The sequence below is a fragment of the Martes martes genome, assembly GCF_963455335.1.
Source record: "Martes martes genome assembly, chromosome: 1".
In the NCBI taxonomy this organism is placed as follows: domain Eukaryota; kingdom Metazoa; phylum Chordata; class Mammalia; order Carnivora; family Mustelidae; genus Martes; species Martes martes.
Window position 1 is genome coordinate 6,641,252 of NC_137888.1, and position 21,357 is coordinate 6,662,608.

At 45.2% G+C, this 21,357-nt stretch overlaps 1 protein-coding gene across 2 annotated transcripts in view; it reads left to right on the forward strand.

Annotated features, from left to right (window-relative positions):
- Positions 1–256: 256 nt before the first annotated feature.
- ERG (ETS transcription factor ERG) overlaps positions 257–21,357 on the forward strand; it is a 102,330-nt gene continuing 81,229 nt past the window's right edge. For both annotated transcript variants that reach the window (XM_080802487.1, XM_080802488.1), the window contains exon 1: positions 257–377. In XM_080802487.1, the coding sequence (XP_080658613.1) occupies positions 360–377 (18 nt within the window). In that variant the 5' untranslated portion in view covers positions 257–359. The remainder of the gene's footprint in view (positions 378–21,357) is intronic.

Genomic DNA, 21,357 nt, shown 5'->3' on the forward strand with positions numbered 1-21,357 from the left:
GGGGCAGCGTGTCACACGGCGGCGGCGCACCAAGTCACACCTGCTGCGGCAGTCCTTGTCCCAGGCAATTGATGCCTTTTTTTTTTTAATTAAAAAAAAAAAAATCTCCTGGCTGCATATCATCAAGAAAAACAACATTGTTTTCAGGGTCCCTTATCTCTCCACTCCCAAATATCCTGTTTCTTCGGGCTGGGCCGCCAGGACCAATAGAAACCTCTTCCTGCCATTGGCTGACTTCATTTCCCAGACTTAGCACAATCTCATCCGCTCTAAACAACCTCATCAAAACTACTTTCTGGTCAGAGAGAAGCAATAATTATTATTAACATTTATTAACGATCAATAAACGTGATTGCATTATGGCCAGCACTATTAAGGTAAGGAAAGGGTTCCTTTTCGTTTGACAAAATCTTGTGCTTGTTACTCTTTTCTTTGGTTTCCTTTATCAAGGCAGATAAGTCAGGATTGGGCAACACCCCCACTACCACAATAGAGGACAACAAGATTTCCTCTGCACTGCCTAGTAAATTTCCTTTTTCCTACTCCAACCATCCGCAAGGCTTAAAAACTTCAAACTCAGAAAAAAATTGGGGTTTCTAAATTCACTGTTGAGGGCCGTGGATGACTTTTGCAAAGGCTTTTTGGAGCGCGTCTGAATTTTCGTATTCTTTAACTATCCCTAGCGGTGCGCGGATGTGTGATCTGCTGGAAGGCAATGGACTCGGAGAGGTTGGAGGGCAGGGTCGGAGAGAAAGATGGGCTTGTAAATGTTGAACTTCTGGATGCTCTTGAATGACTCCTTAGCCTCAGGGGTGCCAGCCAGCCCCGGTGGAAATGAAGAGATACCTGGCAAGTGGCGGCTGGTCATGGGACACGCCAGTGTTGACTTGGTTTTCGGATCCTTCATGCTGAGAGCGGAGCGGTCTCATAACCCAAATGGTGGTAACTCGGTGTGTTGGGTGACATGTTTATCTTTAATAAAATACTACTCCCCTGTGCGCTGTGAGTACACGTTCTTGCCCGTCTTGGTTGGTTTGTGGGAATAGAAGAGCGGTGGCTGACCGCTGTTCTGGGCTCCGGGGTGTGGTGTCTGATGTGTTTTTCTTGCAAATGTCTCTAGTAGATAGCATAGAGAAATTAATGGGCAGATGAATCCACATGCCTCGGAGCCTAAACGTGGCCTAATTCCTGTAAGTCAAGCCCGTCGGATGGTTCCGACAAGGCTGTGTGGCATGGCGTCTGGGAAGTGTGGGCTGTTGAAATATTTTCAAGGCCATCTTGCCTTGGTGACATTTGTAGAAATGAGAAAAATCAGCAGCGAACACATAACTGAGAGGAAGAGAAAGAAAGCCCTGGTAGTTGTGTGTCTTTCGTTTTGCTGCTTATGTGGGCGGGAGGCATTCGGTTGTATTTTCATCAAGGGTCTTGATTAATTTGAAAGCTCATGTATATGGAAGTTTGGGCCAGAATTGGGCCAAAGCATTTTCAAAAACCCTCCTTGGTTTGACATCTGAAATGTTTGTATTAGAGGGTATGATGAATGCCCACGACATGAACTGTGTCTTAGAAGTTTTGTTCAATTTTTACTTCTCAAGGTGGGTTTTATTTTTCGTGGAATGTTCAGTAATATACATGAAACAATCATGTATCAAAGACTAACCTTACAGAGGTTGCTTTTTCTGTGGCTTCAAGGATTGGAGTCTGCTGACATGTAACTATCACAGGAAAGAATTTTAAAATTGGGGTTTGACGTGCCTCTCCTTCAACTTGATGAGCAGAAATTACTTGTTTTTATAGTGCAAAATGCTACCCTTTTTATTCCTGTTTTCACTCCTAATTGCGTCCATATTTCATAACAATTAAATCAAATATTCTTTGTGAATTTTGAATAGCTTGAGTACAATTGTGTGTTTCCAAAAAAAAAAAAAAATCAGTGTATTGAAGGACACTGAAGTTAACAACCCGTCCTTTAGCCTGTGGGGTCTGGTTTGTGAAACATAGGAATGTGTAATGCTGTTTCATTTGAAGCATACGTTTCTGAAGATATGAAGTTATTTTAAAGCTAGAGTGTTTTGTGATTCTAGAATAAATTTGGGGTCATAGTTGATACTTGTCTAGGATACTATGCTTGCTTTAACATTTGATGGCACTGGTTATGTGTATTCTGTATGTATCTCAGGTGAACTTTAAAGTGACTTCAAGTGGATTCTTTTTAATCCTCTGGGCAAGTAAAATAGCCCCTCTTTATAGGTAACTTCCTTTAAGACATGCTCTGTCGGGCTTCCTGGGTAAAGTAATGAGATGATTTTACAGACTTGTTTATAGAGTGGAAAAAGAGGGCCCAAGTCTGTTGACTGCAGTTTTAATTATGTGAGTGCAAAGCTCAAATTAGCATAAGGAAAATTACAGCTGTCCGTTAGAATTAGGAAACAGTCTGTCATACAGGCAATTTCTAGTCTCAAATGCACTCTGTTGTTGTTTCAGTAAATAAATTAATTAGTCGATTAAGCATCAGAGGCACTGAATTTGGTACTCCCCATTGGATTGGGTTTTTTTTTTTTTTTTTGCATTAATATTTATAAAACCTCGTAAGGCACTATGGAAGTTGGGTGTTTTTATCCCGTCTTAGTGACTCTCGTCATCATTTTCTCTTAGTGTTTGGAACTGGGGACAGAAAGTTTCCATTGGAAGAAGTAAAGGAATTTGGCGGCCTTATCTGGGAGTGCCCATTAATCTCTTAAGAGTCCATGGATTTTAAGAATAGATTATAAGAGTTCTCATAAAAACACCTAAGCATCAAGGGTGATGTCGCCATAGGTAGTTCATGGATCAGATTTGTTATTTCCATCTGCTTTTTGCTTTTTCCATCATCTGACAATACTGAGGGGTGCTTAACACTCCGTCTCCCTCCTTCTGCACGGAACAGCATGGTGTTGCTTCCAGGCTCCAAGGAGCTGGTTATTAGTCTAGGGACTTTAGTTATGCTTCGGTTAGGACTTTCAATCCAATCTCCCAGACACTTCCCTGACCCTTTCATTATGCCCTGGATCACTTGGCAAGTCTAATGAAGCCTATGATCCCATCTCGGGATAAATGGTTTTAAATGCATATAATGTGATACTTATAATGATAAAGCAAGGGAATTCTGTCCAAGTACAATTCGACTCTTGGACTCCTCCAGGTGGCCCGTGAGTCCCATATTACAACTCCTGATCCTAGAGTTTCAAGATCCTTAGTCTTTAAAATGGGAATGTGGGGATTTTCCGTTATCAGGGAGATCTGACATTGAAGGAGAAGGAGAGAGAAGAACCAGGGGGAAGCATCTTAGGAAACAGACAGGATGTGGAAAGTTACAAGGCTGGATGAGGGAGCACAGGATTACTGTTTCAATTAGTTGTTTAAAGAAGCTACTTTGATGTAACAGAGGTTGGAAGGTTTGATGATGATTGAAACATGGTGTTAATTTAAAAATGTATTGCTTATTTTATATGTTTCATGCTTTGCACGTCGCAGGCGCTCTGAATATTTGCCATCATGTGTGAAGGGAAGGTTAGTAAAAAGCTCAGGGTTGTGTGAAAGAAAGGTCATCTCCTAGGGTTTTGGTGGGTGTGATTAATGAGTTGAATAGCTCTAGGCACGAGATTTTGATCAGCCCGTTTGCTTATGTGGAATGAGAATTGTTTCAACCCTTGTAACTTTGGCGGGGGGGGGGGGGGTAGGGGTGCTCAGTGGCAATGGAAGTCATGTCAGATATAAAATGCTACTGTCCTGCTATGTAAATGTCTGTCCCCAGAGCAGGCCCTAATCTCTGTCCTTGCCTGAGAATGGAAGTCCAGGCTATTACCTTAAAGGCTCACTGCTTGCTTTTGTGGGCGGTTCCCCGATACCGTTTGTCCCCCACGGGAGGCAACACATGTCTCCCTAGCTCCCTGAGTGTGTGTACACCTGTCCACTCAGGGCCCTGACTCAGTGACCACAGAAGGGAGAACAGGGAACAGTGAAATTTTTGGATTCTTTTCCCATTAAACACTCTTATGCAGGATTGTACTCCACTCAGAGAATATTCTGAAAGCCTGAATCATTTCTGAATTATCTACATTTTCTTTAAAGTGATTATCTCATTATTATTATCATTATTTTGAAAAATAGTCCTTTATTAAAAAAAAAACAAACCACACATACTTATGCTTATTTAGGTCTCTTGAAAAGCATACCTAAAAATAAAATAAACAACCATTGTCGACACCTTCAGGAAAATATTACTTCTGTGCTTAGAACTTCAGAATAAGATTCCCTCTAGAAGTGTTGACCCAAAGCAGAAAACTCCACCATGACATCCCAGTAACTTGGCAGATCTACTGATTTAATGGCTGATTCAGAAGAGACTTGCTGTACAGGAGGCCGTGGGAAAGCCCGGACTAGGAGTTTCTCTGAAGTCTAAGCTCTTCCGAGAGGAGTGACAGAGGCAGTCTCCAAGCCCTTCTTGTGTTTGGTGGCTTCTCTTTGGGGCTAGGAAACACCTCCGATGCCCCAGGACCCACCTCACTCCTTTTGTCCCAACAAGGCGGAGGACACCTAGTCTCTGCCCTGGGGATTCTGTAGCATGGCCGCTGAGTCGGCATTTCTCACATCTGGTGGCGGCTCCAGACATACCTGCATTTTGATCCTGGCTAGTCACGTGACCCTGTGGGGCTTCACCTGTCTGACCTCAGTTTCCTCCCCTGTGAAATGGGGTTCTAATGGCTATCCTCTTTTGTGTGGGTAGGAGGTGAAGTCTGTCGAGCCTCTGGTATGTTTTCCAGACATGGCAGATGCCATTGGACCATCCCAGGGGATTGAGCCTTTCTTTATCCTGCTTCGGTTTTGAAGCCCCGAGACACACGGTCTCTCTTCAAGGGCTTTTCAAAAAGAACAGGGTCACTTCTGCCTGTCAGTACCATGGTCTCCCACTGAGAGCGGGTCACACCTGTGTCTGGGAGGCACCAGGCTACAGGAGGAGGAGGAGTTTATGGGGGTCCTTGGGTTAGGGTACAGCAAGGCAGGTACCAAACACACAGACAAGTAAAGCATGCTGGGGGTGCGACGGGTAAGAAGATTGATTTAGCTCTGCTGGGAGGGCAGAGGCTGCTGCTTTGCTGAAGGCGGGCAGGCGGCCTGCGGTCTGTCTTGCTCCTGATTAGGGCAAGCATAGGAATCTTGGAATATCGCCACTGTTCTGTTTTCTCATTAATTTTGAAAAATACATCTTGTTGTTTTGCACACATTACAGTAATAAAACGTCCTCATCATAGAGAAAATGAAAAAAAGTCACTACAAAGTTGATATAAGTTGCTCCCGATCCCAAGCAGCCAGGGAAAATTATGAACATTTGGTGTGTGTCTTCCTACTGTATGTTTCTGTCTTTTTATCCACCTGACTATCCATCCAGGTTTTCTCAATTACCGTTGTTTTAGATGAATTTCCGCATGTCACTAGACATTTTCCATAAGCAGAATTTTTTTTAAAGACTTTATTTATTCACTTGACAGACAGAGATCACAAGTAGGCAGAGAGGCAGGCAGAGAGAGAGGGAGAAGCAGGCTCCCTGCTGAGCAGAGAGCTGGATGTGGGGCTTGATCCCAGAACCCTGGGATCATGACCTGAGCCGAAGGCAGAGGCTTTAACCCACTGAGCCACCCAGGTGCCCCATCATAAGCAGAATTTTTAGGCTTCATTATATTCCATCTAAAATAAGTATTATCATTTATGTAACCAATATCCTATTACAGCAAATAATATTGCTTTCAATTTTTCAGTATTTTGCATTGCAATATATTCTCTCTTTTTAAAATTCGTTTTGTTACTATTAGTGCTTATAAAAGACATTGTTTGGTCAATGGACATACTTTTTTTTTTAAAGATTTTATTTATTTATTTGACAGACAGAGATCACAAGTAGGCAGAGAGGCAGGGAGAGAGAGAGGGGGAAGCAGGCTTCCCCCTGAGCAGGGAGCCCAATGTGGGATTCGATCCCAGGATCCTGGGATCATGACCTGAGCCAAACGCAGAGGCTTTAACCCACTGAGCCACCCAGGCACCCCGGCATGCATATTTTTAAAGTCATATTTTTAACTGGCAAATTTAAGTATTTGCCAATTAAAAAAAATTGCCACTTGACTCTTCGGAAGGATTGTACCTGTTCCCACCTCAAGCCACAAAGGAGGTCAGTTGCGTGCACTCAAGACAACTGTGCACATTTTACCCTCTAAATCTTCGCCATTCTGACAAGCAATACTGGCATCTCACTTTTATTTGTGTTTCCTTATTTATAGTCTTTCATCCCCCCCCCTTTTTTTTTCATGAACCTATTTCAACCGGTGGCCACTGTGACCTCCGGATCTATTTCTTATTCATGCCTTCGTTCTGTTTGATCCAACTTATTTCCCACACATTCCTCTTATTGGACTTGGCTGAGGCATGTTTTCTAAGTCTAAGATCATTCTTCATTCTGTCCGTTCTCTCACGCCTCATTGTCTCTTGTCAGCACATACTCCCAGCTCTCCTTGTGTTTGCGAGTGTGGATACGCTGTGAATACTTCTCATATGCAGACCTATGCGAGCCTTGAACTCATTCTTACGGATCGTCTATCCACCTCTTCTGTGTCCTCAACAGCAATGGGCAAAGGATAGGGGTTCAATGGATATATGTTAAAATTTAAAATTTTTTGTTAATCTTTTTAAAATTAAAATTTTTTGAACACATAAAGAGAAAATTAAGCTGTCAGAGTGATTAATCATTATTGTAGATTTTAAATAGAAGTTGTATTTCTTTATAGAGGTACTTCTCCTAGTTAAATAAAAATCAATTATATGGAATTAAATGGATGTTTGAAAGAGTTTAGAGAAACATTTTTAAGAGGTAGCTGTTGTATCTTGAGTTCCGAATGCAGATTAACATCATCCTCGTAACTACATAACGGCCAAGCTCTGGGTTAGGCGCTCACACTATCTCGAGTGATACTCATGCCCCCTAGATACTGTTGCTTTTTGTGCACAGGAGGATAGAGGATTAGAGAGGCTGAGGAACTTGCTTAGGTAACATGAATACATTTGTCTCCCCTCAATTTATCATTGTATGATCTCTTTGTCCTGCTCTTTGCCCTTGCCTCAAATCTTAAATGGGCTGCATAGAAAAAATGATGTATCAAAAGGCATAGTGATGCATTAAGTAACTGAATAATGGCAATTATTATAACTGGCTAATTTTGTTGCTACTCTTGTGTGAAAAACTCCACAGGCAACCATTATTCTACTTTCGGTGACTAATCATGATAAAATGCCAGAAAATTCGAGAGCTAAAACTCCAGCACCCATCTGTATTTGCTCGGTGACACGAATTCTTTCCCATATTTGGCAATATCCAAGGGGCAGTGGTTCCAGATTCCAAATCAGCTGCTGATTTAAATTTCCTCAACCCAAGTATTCACTTCCTTGCTCTCGCCTTGGCTTCAGTCACGAAAACGCGGCCTCGTTTTCCATCAGGGCTTTCAAGTCTTTCAGCAGCACGCTCGTGGGGTTCAACGCTGGAGAGAACGGTAACCTTCTGTTGGGCACAGATATGTGTTGAGACACGTAGAAAAGAAACGCCAAGGGCAGGCAGAATTATTTATTTTTAAAGCCACATCATAATCCAGTCATAACATGGATGTCAGGGCTGCTACTTCCCATGCTTCTGTTCAAGACAATGCATGTCACGTCCTGGAGAACGTAGTCAAGCACGTTTATAACGTATCAGGCAAAGAAGCCGCACTCTTGCATTTCACAGAGCCACCTTTAAATCATCCCACCTTGGTGATTGAACAGCTGGTCTTCCCCTTGTAAAATTACACAAGAGCAGATTGATTTTTTGTTTTGTTTTTCTTCCCTGGACACAGAGTCTGTCCTGGAGAGAAAACTCCCCCCACCCTCACAGGCGTGTTCCTCCAGGGCTGGTAGCAAGTCGAGCATCCCACCCCCTTTGGGTCCCACTGGGCCTTGTACTGAGTGGTACTTTGCGACTTAACCGTAGGCATGGGATGCTCACCTTTAAGGAAGAGGAAACTGTTGAAACAACACTTCAGAATTTGTCAACACAATTAGTTTGTGTCTCAATTTGAGGCAGATTTCCCAAGATCTTGCTCCAAGTTAAAAAAGAAAAAAAAAAAAAGCGTGTGTGGTTTAATATTGCCACGTACTCCTTGGACCCGTGTTGAATGTGGGTATTCCTTGGTGTTCCAAAGAGCCACGGAAGCTGGAGGGGCCAGAGCGCAAGCACAGCCTGTGTTTATCTCACACCCAGGGGGACACTGATACCCTCCGTGTCTTCACAGCATCCTTAAAATAGCCTCTGTGGGGAAAGGATTGGTCTTATCTGGCTTGCAGGGGAAGGGAGGGGAGGGGGAAGGGGCTGGCCTGGGACAAGGTGGCAGGAGCTTGATGATATGGGAGCTGGCAGGTGAATTCGCCTCTGCAAGGTCTTAGCACCTCCTGGGGTTGGGGGGGGCGTGGAAAAGGTCTTCCTGCTTTTCACCCTTGACAGGTACTTAACCTCACAATATCTGGGTTTTTCCATCTGTGAAAGGGGAATAACAATAGTCCCTACCTCCCAGGGAGAGATCAACTGAGAGTTTCTGAGTGCATATGAAGTACTTCATAAGCGTTAGCTAATTCTACTACTCACTCGAGGCCAATAAATTTTTCTCCTAGGACTAGAATCAGAAAATCCACAAAAGCTTTCCCCCCCTCTCTTCTCAATTTCCGCAACAGTTTGTGAATTGAGGGTTTGTTTTTTTTTTTTTCCAACTAGCCAATTTTCCTCTAACATGTTCTTTTTCCTTTATTATGAAGTAAAAACTCTTACAAGACAGTGAGTTCTCTGTTACTCAGGGCTTTATTTGCCCTGAGGGTGACTGGCAGCCGAGTTCCGTGCATAGCTACTCCTGGAGAAGACCCTCGGTGCTTGGTCACTCCCTGCTCCGCTCTGCTTCTCACCTTGGTGTTCCTTCCCTCCTCTGTCTCCCTCTTTGCCATAGCTCACAATCCAGTGGAGGGCTCAAAACCATAAGGACAACAGCCACGGAGAGGAAGGACCCTTCTGACCCTCGCGGGTGCTCTAGGACCTGCCTCCTTTCACATCACACTGGGTCTCCCAGGTTCTCCACGACCTCTCTCCTCCCAGGGATCTGGGATGGGTCAGGCTCGCAGGCCTTCAGTCTGCGATAAAGACGTACTGGGAAGACTGGTCAGGAGGTTCCTCTTTGCCTGGTAAATGTTGTCAAAACCCCTAGCCGCACCTTGACGTTTGAGTTCTATCTTTTACTTCACTGTATGTGAACTGTTAGAATTAGAAGTGCACGTCGAGTCCCTTGTGAAGTAATATTGTCCAAGGTCAAATACGCATGACTCTATGAATTATCTGACTTGGGAATTATCCATCCCACCCATGAGAGTTCATACAGATAGTCTTGTTGACCTTACCTTTGAGCCAGAGATCATGAGCTCCAGTAAGCCTGTGTTAAGCTTAGAGGAGAAATAAAATTTACTTCCCTAGAGAAGCGTCCCTCTGAGGAAAACCACCTTTTGTACCTTCTGTCCTCCTTAAAAAGCCGTTCCCATTGACTCACTTCTATGGGAAGCACAATTGTACCGCAAAGAGTTTTGATAAGAGGCTGCTTATGAAATAAGCACACATATATTTTGGTGAAGGCTTGTTCTTTGGAGATGGAAAACATCTTTTTTTAGATCACATGTTTACTGCTTTGGTAAACAGTAAAATGCTGCTGCAGCAATTGCCTTGAGGATAAAGGGTTTGTAGACAGATACTTCCTGCGCTCACTTCCTACGCAGATAGCCAGGCCAGTCAGAGGCGCACCGCGGCAGGAAAGGCTCCCACTGGAAACGTCCCCCCGCATGTGTGGCCCGCCATTCACTATCTCCTCTCCAAGGGGAACAAACCTGTTGCGACAGATCTTCTGGCGGGATCCTCTATCTCCGGGCAGTGGAAAATCCAGCGTCTCTAAGGTCATGGCTTCGGTCCCTCGTTGCCATCCTTGGTCTTGTCTGCTTGCTGTTGTTGGCACAATGTAACCAGACAGTCGTGTCTGTGAGTAAGAGGGGTGTCCTGGACGCCCCTCAGTCTCCTGTGAATCACCGTGATTGATGCATGAGTCTTCCTTTGTCGTTGGTAGAAAATAAGCCTCTTGGAGATTCAAGTGCAGGTGCCCCCCTCGCTCCCCCCGGGGTTATTTAGAGTGAAGGTCATGTTAGCTTTTGCTTTCTCCAGGCAAGCAGAGATCTCTGGATTTGGGTACAAAAATCTCAGTACACAGATTGTTCTCTATGCTGATTTTACACCGGCTATTAAGTTCCAACGAATGCATTGTTTGGGTCCTTTGAACCAAAGCACATAAAACCACAACACACAAACACTGAACAATGGGGCATCATCAATTATCCATCTACAGGATGTGTCCTTACCGACTGGCCCTTTTGTAAGGGAAAATAATATACCAAGTCAACAAACAGTAACACTTCACAATAAACTAAACAAAATAAACAGCACCTGAAAACCACTCAAGTCAAGCACTGGCAGAACTCCAAAGACTCATGTTTACATACTCCAAACACGGAAACCTCCGCCTCCGCCCGCATCTCCTACGGGTCCTGAAAATAATCAGAAAACCAAGCTGCCTTTAGTTGCTGGGTCACATCATGGCAGAGCGTCTCCTTTGATGATCAGAAGGCGCCTGGGAGCCTTGCTTTGCAAAGTCAAGAGCACAGTGTCTGGTAGGGCTCCTTTTCCCGTACCTAGTCCACAGGTGTTGATGGCTGCCTGTGGGGAGGTGGATTGTACTTGACCCCGAGAAGCTGCCAGACATGGTTAGAGGTAGTTCTGTCTCTTGAAGAGGCTAATGCATGAGTATATCCTGATGATTTTATCTACAGTCACTCAGGACACAGCTTTAGGTTGCATTGACATGGAATTGCCCAAAGAGGTATTTTCATTTGTTGATGTACTTTTGCCCGTGTTTTTGGAAGACACTAAAATCTTAGAATCCCCCTGTTAGAGTGAAGACTGCTTTCCTCCCTTGGACCTTGATTTTGCATGTTTGTTAAGTTTTGCCCAAACTCCCAGAGGCGTCGCCCAACACGCCTCCTTCCAGAGGCTATCTTCTGCTACCTCTGTTTTGTTGCAAACTGACCTCTCTGATCTCCTGAGTCTACGTTGATTCGAGTGCCCTTGGAATCATGGTTCTGGGGTGTTGGTGCAAGGCTGTACAGCAGATAGACTTGACTTTGATGCAGGATAGAGAAACACCCCTAATGGCCTCCTCCCTGAAAATCCCCACCACTCAACTGGGCTTTGCGGTTGACTTTGTTTTGTCTTATTTTCTTCAGTCGGGAGTGGACACACTTTCAATATATCCATTGAATGGCATATTGTTCAAACAACAGCAGCAATAATAAAACCTTTGTTCTTTTTCCCCATTCCAGAAACAATTATTGTAGGATTTAGAAAATAAGCATTAAGAAAAGGAAATTAAAATAATTGATATCATACCATGAAGGGCCTAGGAAGACTTTTCACTTTTTGGATTTTTTTTTTTTTTTGGTCTTTTTTCCATGCACAGAGACATATTCTTTAGAAAGAATAATAACATTTGAGAAATTAAACCCATTTTAAGAGTTCTTTTCTACTCACTTCCCTTTTTCCAGGATGGAGAAGAAAAGAGGAGAAAGGGCTGAATTTCTTGTGATCCCCTTTGGAGATTAAGGCTCCATATTCTGTCCTGTGGAGCAGAACCAGCCTGCCTGGGGCAGGTCCTAGCTCCCCCACATCCTGGCAAGGTGACTTCACTTTCCCGTGCCTCGTCTGCTCATCTGTAGAGCGGATGAGGAATGAGAATAGGGCCTGCATCCTGGCCATTCACACATTGGCCCACATGCCTTCTTGTGCAGTGTTCGCTGTTGGGAACGCTTTGGTGACTCACCCTAGTCTTGTTCCTAGTATTTAATTTACTCTCTTACCTTCATTGCTTTTTCTGAAGTAATCCATCCTGGACTATGTTTATTTCAGTGTTTGACCTTTGAAAGGTATCCTCCAATGTTTTGGATATTTGTCTAAATGGACATTGATCTATTTCATCTAAAGAGATGACGATTATTCCCTATATACCATTTGTATCTTTTTCAGGCTCTTCCTTTGAGGATAGTAGACACACCATTATAGAGTCCCCGCTGGGGGTCCATTCAATGGTTCAAGCAACATGGGACTTACAATTTTAGCTGCTGAACTCAGCTGCATTTTCATGAGCCCAGAAAACCAACAATTTTGAGGATCCATTGAAAAACCAAGGTGGAGGACGGTGAGGTGTTCACTGTCACCTGCTTTGCCTTTTCTGTGAATGAATGAATGCATCCCTGTAATGGGGAGTGACCATTGGTCTCTGGAGGGACCCTAGAGTAGTCAAGTGCTGGTCTGAGCCAGCCACTACAGCTGGCACATTCTGTAGTGGAGAGGAGAGGAATCATCTATCGAATTCTCATATTGCCAAGTAATGGCCATGATTAAGGCTCTGTGGAATTTCCTTGAAGATCAGAAACTCTCCAAACACGATGGTTAGAAGTCAGGATTCTGTGTCTTACGTTACATGGCTGGCAGCATGTCATCTTTTGTTCCTGATGAACATGCCTAGTGAGCAGCAGACCTTCCTTAGATGTCTACTAAGACATCTGGGTGATAAATGTATGACCGAGAGCAGTAATTAGTGCAGTGGCACTTTGCTCACATGCTGTGCAGAATTCATTCATTTAATTCACTGAGCAATTATTGACTTCTTATTATCTGCACAGCCTTGTGTTAGATGCCCCCAGGGGTGATGAGGAAAGTTGTGCTTTTCAGTCAGAAGACAGAATTATTACTATGTCTTGGAACCAATGTCTTGAATGCCCCCATGTCACCTGTGAATGCCTAATGTTAGACATAACCATGTGTGTCCTAAAGAACCTGCCCATGTTAGGGAAGTGGGGATGATCATGGGCTGTCCAGGATCTGTGATTGGAACGTTTATGAGGGTGTACCCAACAAGTGCGTATCTCTCCGCCAGGCCATGTGGGAGATGCTGTCCACTGAAAACTGGAAGCAGAAATACAGCTCTGGGAGCCTATGTTCTGTTCCATGACACCTGTTGGGATGGGGCAAAACCAAGCAATGCTTTCACTTTTGCCAAGTGGCAATACCTACCAGTGTTCGTATGTCCAAGGTTTGCCTTGGGTCATGCCCGTGTTCAGCTGTTACAGTCCATGATGCAGAAATGCAGAGCTGTGTTTAATGCACTATGATGGGCACTGTTTGTTTCTCTTTTTTTGTGACTGTAGCCACTCCTTTGAAATTTCAGGGAAGCTGCAACTTAATTTCTTAAAACATATGCTGATATCCGATGTACTGGTTCACACCGAGGGCTTCCATTATCACTGGTGAATCAGGTGGCCCTTACTCTATGGTAATTAGTATGCAAATGAAATATGCATATGATAATTATTATGTAAATGGCATCTGCCATGGGTATGATGTAGTGGGACATCTTCATAAATAATTAAGTTCTTTGCATTCGATTGTAGGACAATCTGCTTTATAATAAAGATGAACTTTAATAGCAGTTAACAACCAGCTTATCTAAGCCAGATAATAAAACTGGATTTCCTACTGAAATTTTAAGTTTACCAAACATATGATTTAGCTTAGCGAGCTTTGCTGGTTACATATTCTATGTAAGCCAAAGAAAATGTGATCTTTCATAAAACCTAATGTATTCTGTTTTGTTGGTAAGATCTTTTTTTTCTCTGAACTGTTTTTCAATGTAATGATTTACAGAGTTGGTTCATTGCTTGTCCTGCGCCTAGCACAGTGCCTGGCATGTGAAGTGGTTCTCCGTAAATGTTTGCTGAATGAACGAACACATGAACACATGACCAAATCGGTATAGAAATCATTCCCTAAGTGGAACATGTCTTCATCAGCAATATGTGAATAAAAGAAATCTGCCTCGGTTCCTCTGCAATGTAGCTTTTAAGTTTTAAAACCGCAATGCAGTTTTAAACTGCAATCTAGTTTTTAAGGAGTCCAAGAAAAGACAAACAAACGAAAAACCAACCAAACAACAACAACAACAACAAAAACCACAACTTTTATTTGAGAGTCCAAAAGTTAGAGGAAATTTAGATTGACCATGGAGGGTCCAGTGTTTCTCAACCCAATTATACTTCAGATCTTTACATTCCTAATTGTTCTTAGGATAATTGAAAGGAATTCTTTTTTTTTTTTTTAAGATTTTATTCATTTATTTGACAGACAGAGATCACAAGTAAGCAGAGAGGCAGGCAGAGAGAGAGAGGAGGAAGCAGGCTTCCTGCTGAGCAGAGAGCCCGATGCGGGGCTCGATCAGAGGACCCTGAGGTCATGACCAGAGCCGAAGGCCGAGGCTTAACCCACTGAGCCACCCAGGTGCCCCGAAAGGAATTCATAAGAGAACTAAGATTTTGTTGGGGAGAGAATATACATGAAACAATCATAATTTGCCTAATGTGCCCACAAATGTTGGCTGGAAAAAATACTAAAAAAATTAAATTTTAATTTCTATTAGCCTTTTTTTTTAACTTCTAACATTATTTTCAGACACATAAAATTTTGAGACATTTAAAGATCTTTGTGAAGGCAACTTCCCACATGATAATGACTTTCATTAGAATGTGAACCAGACATTTATTCCTCCAGTGGTACAAGCAGGAAAGTTCCTAAACACAAGAACTGGGGCATTGTCAGACAAAGGAGTTAACATGGAAAGTTTGGCAAATTTAGCATTATTCTGAAAACTTCAGGCTTTCTGGTTGCTGCAACCAGAGATTTACCTAATTCTTGGCATAAACTCAAGCACTTTTGGAACGTGTGCTATTTCTCTTAGGCAAACAGTGGGCTCTATTATGCCCCCAAGTGGTAAATATTTTGTTAAAAACAGGGTCCACAGGTAGCAGATTAGATTCCTGGGGCCGTCGTACTAAATAACAGCGAACCGGCTGGCTTACCACAGCAGAAATGTATTCTCTTGCAGTTTAGGAAGCTGGAAGTCCAAAATCAAAGTGCCAGCTGCGTCATGTGCTTCTGCAGACTGTGAGGGAGAGCGGGTCCCACGCCTCTCCCAGCTTCAGATGGCTGCCTGCAGCCCTTGGCTTGTCACCACATCCCCTGAACCCCGCCTCTGTCCTCCCATCGCCCTCTCCACGTATCTGGATGTTCTGTCCTCTCTGGTCCCTGACAGGGGTGCTCTTGTTGGATGTAGAGTCTGCCCTCCTCTAGGATGATCGTCCCCCAGTCCTTGCCATAATTAGTTCTGTAGAGACCCTACTTCCAAATAAGCTCACATCCGGGTAGACATGGATGGTGTCTGTGTATGGGGGAGGGGGGTGCGCAATTCAGGCAGGATGGAGACAGGGCCTCAAGTCGGCAGCTTCTCTCGGGCTTTGGAAGATGATCCTCACAGCCACGTGGGGATGCCGGCAAGCCGGCATGATGCTCGCATGTAAGTACCGTTTGGGAATCTGAGAACGCGGTTGGTTTCCCAGGGAAGCACGTCCAGCTCGGCGGCACGCGTGTGAAATCCACGTGAGGATCAAAATCACAAATCACTGTAAGCAGGCGTTCCCCTGCCGCTGTCTCAGTTTCACAAGATACTGGGTGTGATGTTGTGGTTTTTCCTTATCTCATAGCTTTACTTGGTGGATGTCAAGAAGCACAGTGAGGTTGGGGCCCCCGCAGGGCTTGTCAGTGTCATGTGGGGGCCTGGCTTTGCCGGTAGCCAATCACCTTCCCCATCGACCCAGTGTAGACTCATGGGTGAGTGTGCTGTTTACGTCTTACTAAAAAAAAAAAAAAAAGCGATTCCTGTGACTTTTTTCATGAAAGTCCTCAGGCTAAACCTCCACGGCCCTCAGACTAAACTCATAAGATGGCATCGTGTCCTGTGTTATTGTCAGGCCCCATGGTTTCATTTCTGTCTTCTGGCTTTGATATCTGCCGGTGTCACATCTTGTGACATGGACCAGTCGCTCAACAAAGAGGTGAACTTCATCTCAGCCCTGACCGTGAAGGCTCCGCAAGGTTTTCTTGGGAGAGACATGCAAATTTAAATCGAGGACCGGTTGGGAGCTCTTGTTATGTTGTTTTGTGTGCCCTTGTCGACTTGGAGGGCACACAGTGGTCCCTCCTGGATGAAAGTTCGGCCAGCCCGTCTCCACCTTGCCTGCGGCTGAGACCCGGGAAAGCTCCCGGTGCGACTGTGAGAACCGGGCCCACGGAACGCTCCGTTTGCATCTCACGTGGCTGCAAGCCAGAGGTGGCGTAAAGCCCTGTAAGGCAGGGGTCAGTCCCTCGGGGTGTCCTTCATGACTCCTGCCCAAGAGTGGCAGGAAGGGCAGTGGAGCCCGCAGAGCACGGTCCCCTGGCCTTGTCCCTGGGAGTGTGTCCCCAGGGCAGTAATGCTGCCCACAGAGGGCTTGTGCTTCTCCCATGCTCCTGTCTCATTCTGTCCCTAGAGGCCCGCGTGAGTGAGACAGACAGTGGAAGCCCAGCCCCGCTGTGTACACACCCAGCCCCGAGGCCTCGAATGCCAAGACTTACCCACTGGAAAAAGAAACTGGGTTCAAGGGATAAGATGAAATCGAACGTTAGCCTGGAGTATTGTGAGAGCCATCTCTGGCCATCGTGAAGCCTGGTTTGAAACCTTGGGAGAGAGAAATTTTAGAACACACTAAGGGAATGTTCTCATTTCCCCCCTTTTATTATTTATTTTTTAGAATCTGATGGGAGGCCCATGAGCAGACAGGCTGGTTTTGTAGCATGACTGTCCTCCACATCACTTTGTACGCGTGCTCACGTGTTCGTGCTCACCCATTCCATGGGGTGTATTAGGTACCCGCTCCGGTTTGTGGTCCCGCTAAGGCACAGGGGCCTAGTCCTTTATCCGTCTGTTGTTAAGACCATGTCCACAAACAAGCCAGTGGCCCCATATGAAAGAATGCTCCAGAGGCCCCTGGGTGACCCAATCATTTGAGCATCCGACTCTTGGTTGCAGCTCCGGTCATGATCTCAAGGTCGTGAGATCGAGCCCTGCGTCAGGCTCCGTGCTCAGCAAGGAGTCTGCTTAAGACTCTGTCTGCCTCTCCCTCTGCTCCTCCCCCTGGTTCTCATGCTCTGTCTCTGTGTCAAGCAAATAAAGAAATAAATCTTTAAAGAGTGCTGCAGAAGGCTTTTGCCTGAGTGGTAAGTTAAGTGGTGTCAGAGGTTTCTTCTCAGTGTTGTGAAAGTTATTTTCACAGGAGGGTCCCCTAACCAGGCGGTGTTGTACGTGGCCTCCTTGGTTAGCCCAGTCGGTTACAGCATGTGCTGATAAAGGCAAGATCACAGGTTTGCTCTCCCTGAAAGCTAATAACTTCTCGGAGATTAAAAAAAAAAAAAATCTCCTTTCTGTGACCACAAGATGCATTTACTCCTGTGGTGGCCTGCATGGTTGGAAGAGAGGAACCCAATGCAAGTGAGGGGTCAGCTCTGTGCAGATATCCCTACTGTTGGACAAAAGAGAAAGAAGAGGGGGAAAAAACCCATCAAGCCGTGCTGCTGTCAGCAGACACGTGTTTGTGCCTGAAAGCAACTGAACCCAACTCCCCTAAAACTAGCGATTTTCTTTAAAACTGCCCTGAGTGACTTTTCACGCTAACGACCTCCAGGGACTCCTGCTGAGGTCCGGGTTACCTGAGTCCGGAGCAGAGCCGTGACCCACCTCTCCCCCGGCCTTTGTCATGGGCGCACATCTGCAGCGAGAGGTCGTTTACGTGGAATTCAAATCTGGTTGTTTAGTCTACAAGGAGGAGGGGAGGATTCTGTCTCTTTAATGTTTATAACGGTTGGACAGAGCTTGTCGGGTGAAGGTTAATTGCTCTCCGGTTTAAGCAGTTGTGTGCCCAGATGGGTTATCAGAGCCGAACACTCGTTACAAGATTAATCTCATTTCCGACAAGACTTCCCTTTCCTTCAACTGATTTTCGCCCAGCCATTGGAGCTGTCATCAGCCGTTAAAAGAAGGGCGGATTACTCTGGGATATGAATGTGGTATGCAGGGAAACAATGCCGAGCGCTGTCATATCTCAGGGAACATCTTTAGGAGGACACATCGCAGGGGTGTTATGGAGGCTCGGGCTCATAAACAGCCGGGACAATCGGACCACTTAAACCCACACTCCCGCGACAGAGCCCAAGGCAAAAGCAATTGCCTCCCTCTGGCCAGGACCCTGCTCTTGGAACAGAGACTCACCCCTTAGAGGGTTTGTTCCCTGTTGAAGATTTTTTAAAAATTGTCTTCTGAGCAGATCTTCTTTCTTAGGGCCCTCGACCTAAGCAGTGGGGAGTTTTGGTTGCTGTGTCCACACTGAGTTTCTGGGGCAGCAGGAACCTGCACGGAGGCTGCTTCGTTTAATTCCTGTGCCCATTTCAGGCTTCGGTTTAATTTCGGAGAGCTCGCCCCTTATTTTCCTAAAGATAGTAGAGAGATTTTTCTTTATTTGATGACAGGCGGCTTCGTGTCTATGGTTTGTCTCAAGAAATCCTTCCAGGAGCATGGCAGACGAGCAGTACCACGTTATGCCTCTGGGATTTGGCACGCGGGAATCAACTCATTCATTTATTTACTAATGACGTGTTGGACACCCACGGTGACCACTGGTGCAGGGGCATGTGAAGCAGGACAGATGGACTCAGGCAGTGCTCTTGATCCAGGGAGGTGAGGTGTGACAGGCAAATAGGACACAGTGGGACAGTGATGAGAGAATCTATCGGCAGTAAGAAGTGTGGGAGTTACACAGGGTAGGAGGGGGTACCGGGGCTCCAGTGTAGATAAGGTGACTGGGGAAGGCTGTCAGGCAAAGACAGAAAGGAAATGTGAGAACTGGGGTTGCATATCCCATGGGAGAAAGCCATGCACTGAGCGGAACAGCAAGGGCAAAGGCCCTGAGGCAGGGACAGGCTCGGGAGGCTGAGAACAGCAACTGTACTTGTGTGGTCTGTGGGGAGAGGTGCTGAATAGACAAGAGGCATTGTGGCCTCTTGTTACTTAATTCCTCAGAGGGAACAGTGTGAAGAACCTCCTAGCTAACAAAGAGTTCATCTGTGTCAGGTGGGGTCAGGTGCAACCTTCCATGAGGTGTGACAGGACTGGTGAATGCCTTGGCCATGCAGTACTGGTGAAAGGGAGAAGGATGCTCTTTTCAGGGGCCCAGAGTTAAAAGCATGGAGAAAAACGTCAATTCGTCAGGTGGCCGTCCCTTCTTCTTCCATCTCACGTGCTATATGTTGTCTCTGTCCACGGACGGGGCCAGTTTCCCGTATCCTCCAGTCTCCCATGTCTCAAAACCGCTCTGCAGCCACTTCAGTCCCAGGCCATTTGGTGCAGTGACAGTGGTTGGACACCCCGTTTGGAAGCAGGCAGCTGGGTTAGGATGCTGGGGCTTCCTAACAATATGCTCTAGGCAACTCAGTCAATTTGCGAAGGCTCGGTTTCCCCATCCCTACAATGGGTGTGATAGTATCTCCTCCTTTCTGAGGCCGGTGTGTGGGTCCCATGCATGAGTTCACACAGGCACTTAGGGAGCCTGCGATGCTATGATCATGTTGTTTACAACAGTTATTGTCACGAAGTCCTATGGTGTTCATAATGTTTCCTTTACCTAGACTCATCCATCTCTCTGAGGTTAAATTATCATTAAGCCTAGAGATAATTTTTTTTTTTTGGTTAGAGACTTATTACATGTTCTCCAGATAAAACTGAGGAAGCTAAGTTTTCCATTTCCCTGTTCTTCCGCTCCGTCCTGCTCAGCGTCATTCAGCTGCCCATGTGTCCCCACGCGGTTACAGTCTGGTTATCCCTATTCTCTCTGTTGCACCTCTCTCTGCATGACTTACCCCATAGCTGGAAGCCTGCACCTCCCACCCTGCTTCACCCATTCTGCCCATCCCCCACTCTTGCCCCTTTCACTCTGCTTCCTTACGTGGAAAAAAAGACAGTCACCACCTTCTACACAGACAGGACTCTCTTAGTTTTTCTGTGGCCTTGTAAGAACAGGTGTTTTATCTCATGACTTGATGAGATTTTTTTAAACACTCAAGATGCCCATGGTTTTCAGGGAAAAAAGCTGAAAAGGAGAAGAGAGGCAGGATGAGAGTTGGAATCAGTGGTGTAGAATCTGTCCTGGGCCTTGGATGGATGGTGGCATTGAGTGCAGAGCACAGTTCCCACCTGGGGACCCAGCAAGGCTCTGCGACCCTGGAGTACCCTGGACGAGAAGACCTTATAGCCCAAGACGCTAGACCAATGCGCAGACAATGGGATGTCTGAACACATGTCTGGGAAGATGGCGCCCAATGGCTTCTCCTTTCTTAGCTTTCCCCTTGAGACATTCACTGCTCCCCAGAGGTGTCCTTCTAAGGAATACACAAGGCATGTGTGCTTTGGGGACCATCGGGTTGAGAGAAGTGACAGGAAATTCTCAGGCATGACCATTTTTGTCAGTGGATTCCAGGACCAACAATGGGGCTTGCCTCTCGCAGTGACTCAGTTGGTGACTCACACATGGGCAAGAATTGCCCTCCCACATTTCCCTGCTTATGGGAAGGAAACACTCCTTGAATACAGATTTGCTCGTGAGTAGACGTCTAGCCATTCTTCTGCAGCCTACCCCCACTCTGATGCCATCCAAGGAAGAGTCATTGGGCTCCTTTACCCAACTTCCTTCTTTGAGGTTACATATCTATCTGTCTCTGCCTCATCTATCTGTTTTTAAAATTTATACCTGTGTAGTGCCAACCTCACCCACTTAACATAGGTAGAATTTAAGTGAACTTTAAAATATTGGTGATTTCATGCCTTTAAATACAGCTTCATTTCACAAAATGGCAGCATCCCCAAACTCCATCTTTCCCGTGACCCCCCACCTGGACTGTTTTCTCTGTGGCCCCAGAGTTGAAGGATATTTCCTCCTGGGTATTTGTAAGCTGTTTTTGATTTCTGACACTCCCAAATTTGAGTCAGTTTCTCATACGTCAAGCCAAGATTAAGTTTGAATCAATTCTATTTCATCACTCACTGGTATCTAAAATAAATGTTTCCTTGTTTAAAGCATTTTTCAAAAAAAGAGAGAGAGAGAATGGTTTTATAGAGAGAATTGAATGTAGGATCATGTTAATATAAAAAAGGAGGGGAGCTCAGCTTCCCAAACAATAATGTAAAGCTGAGCAAG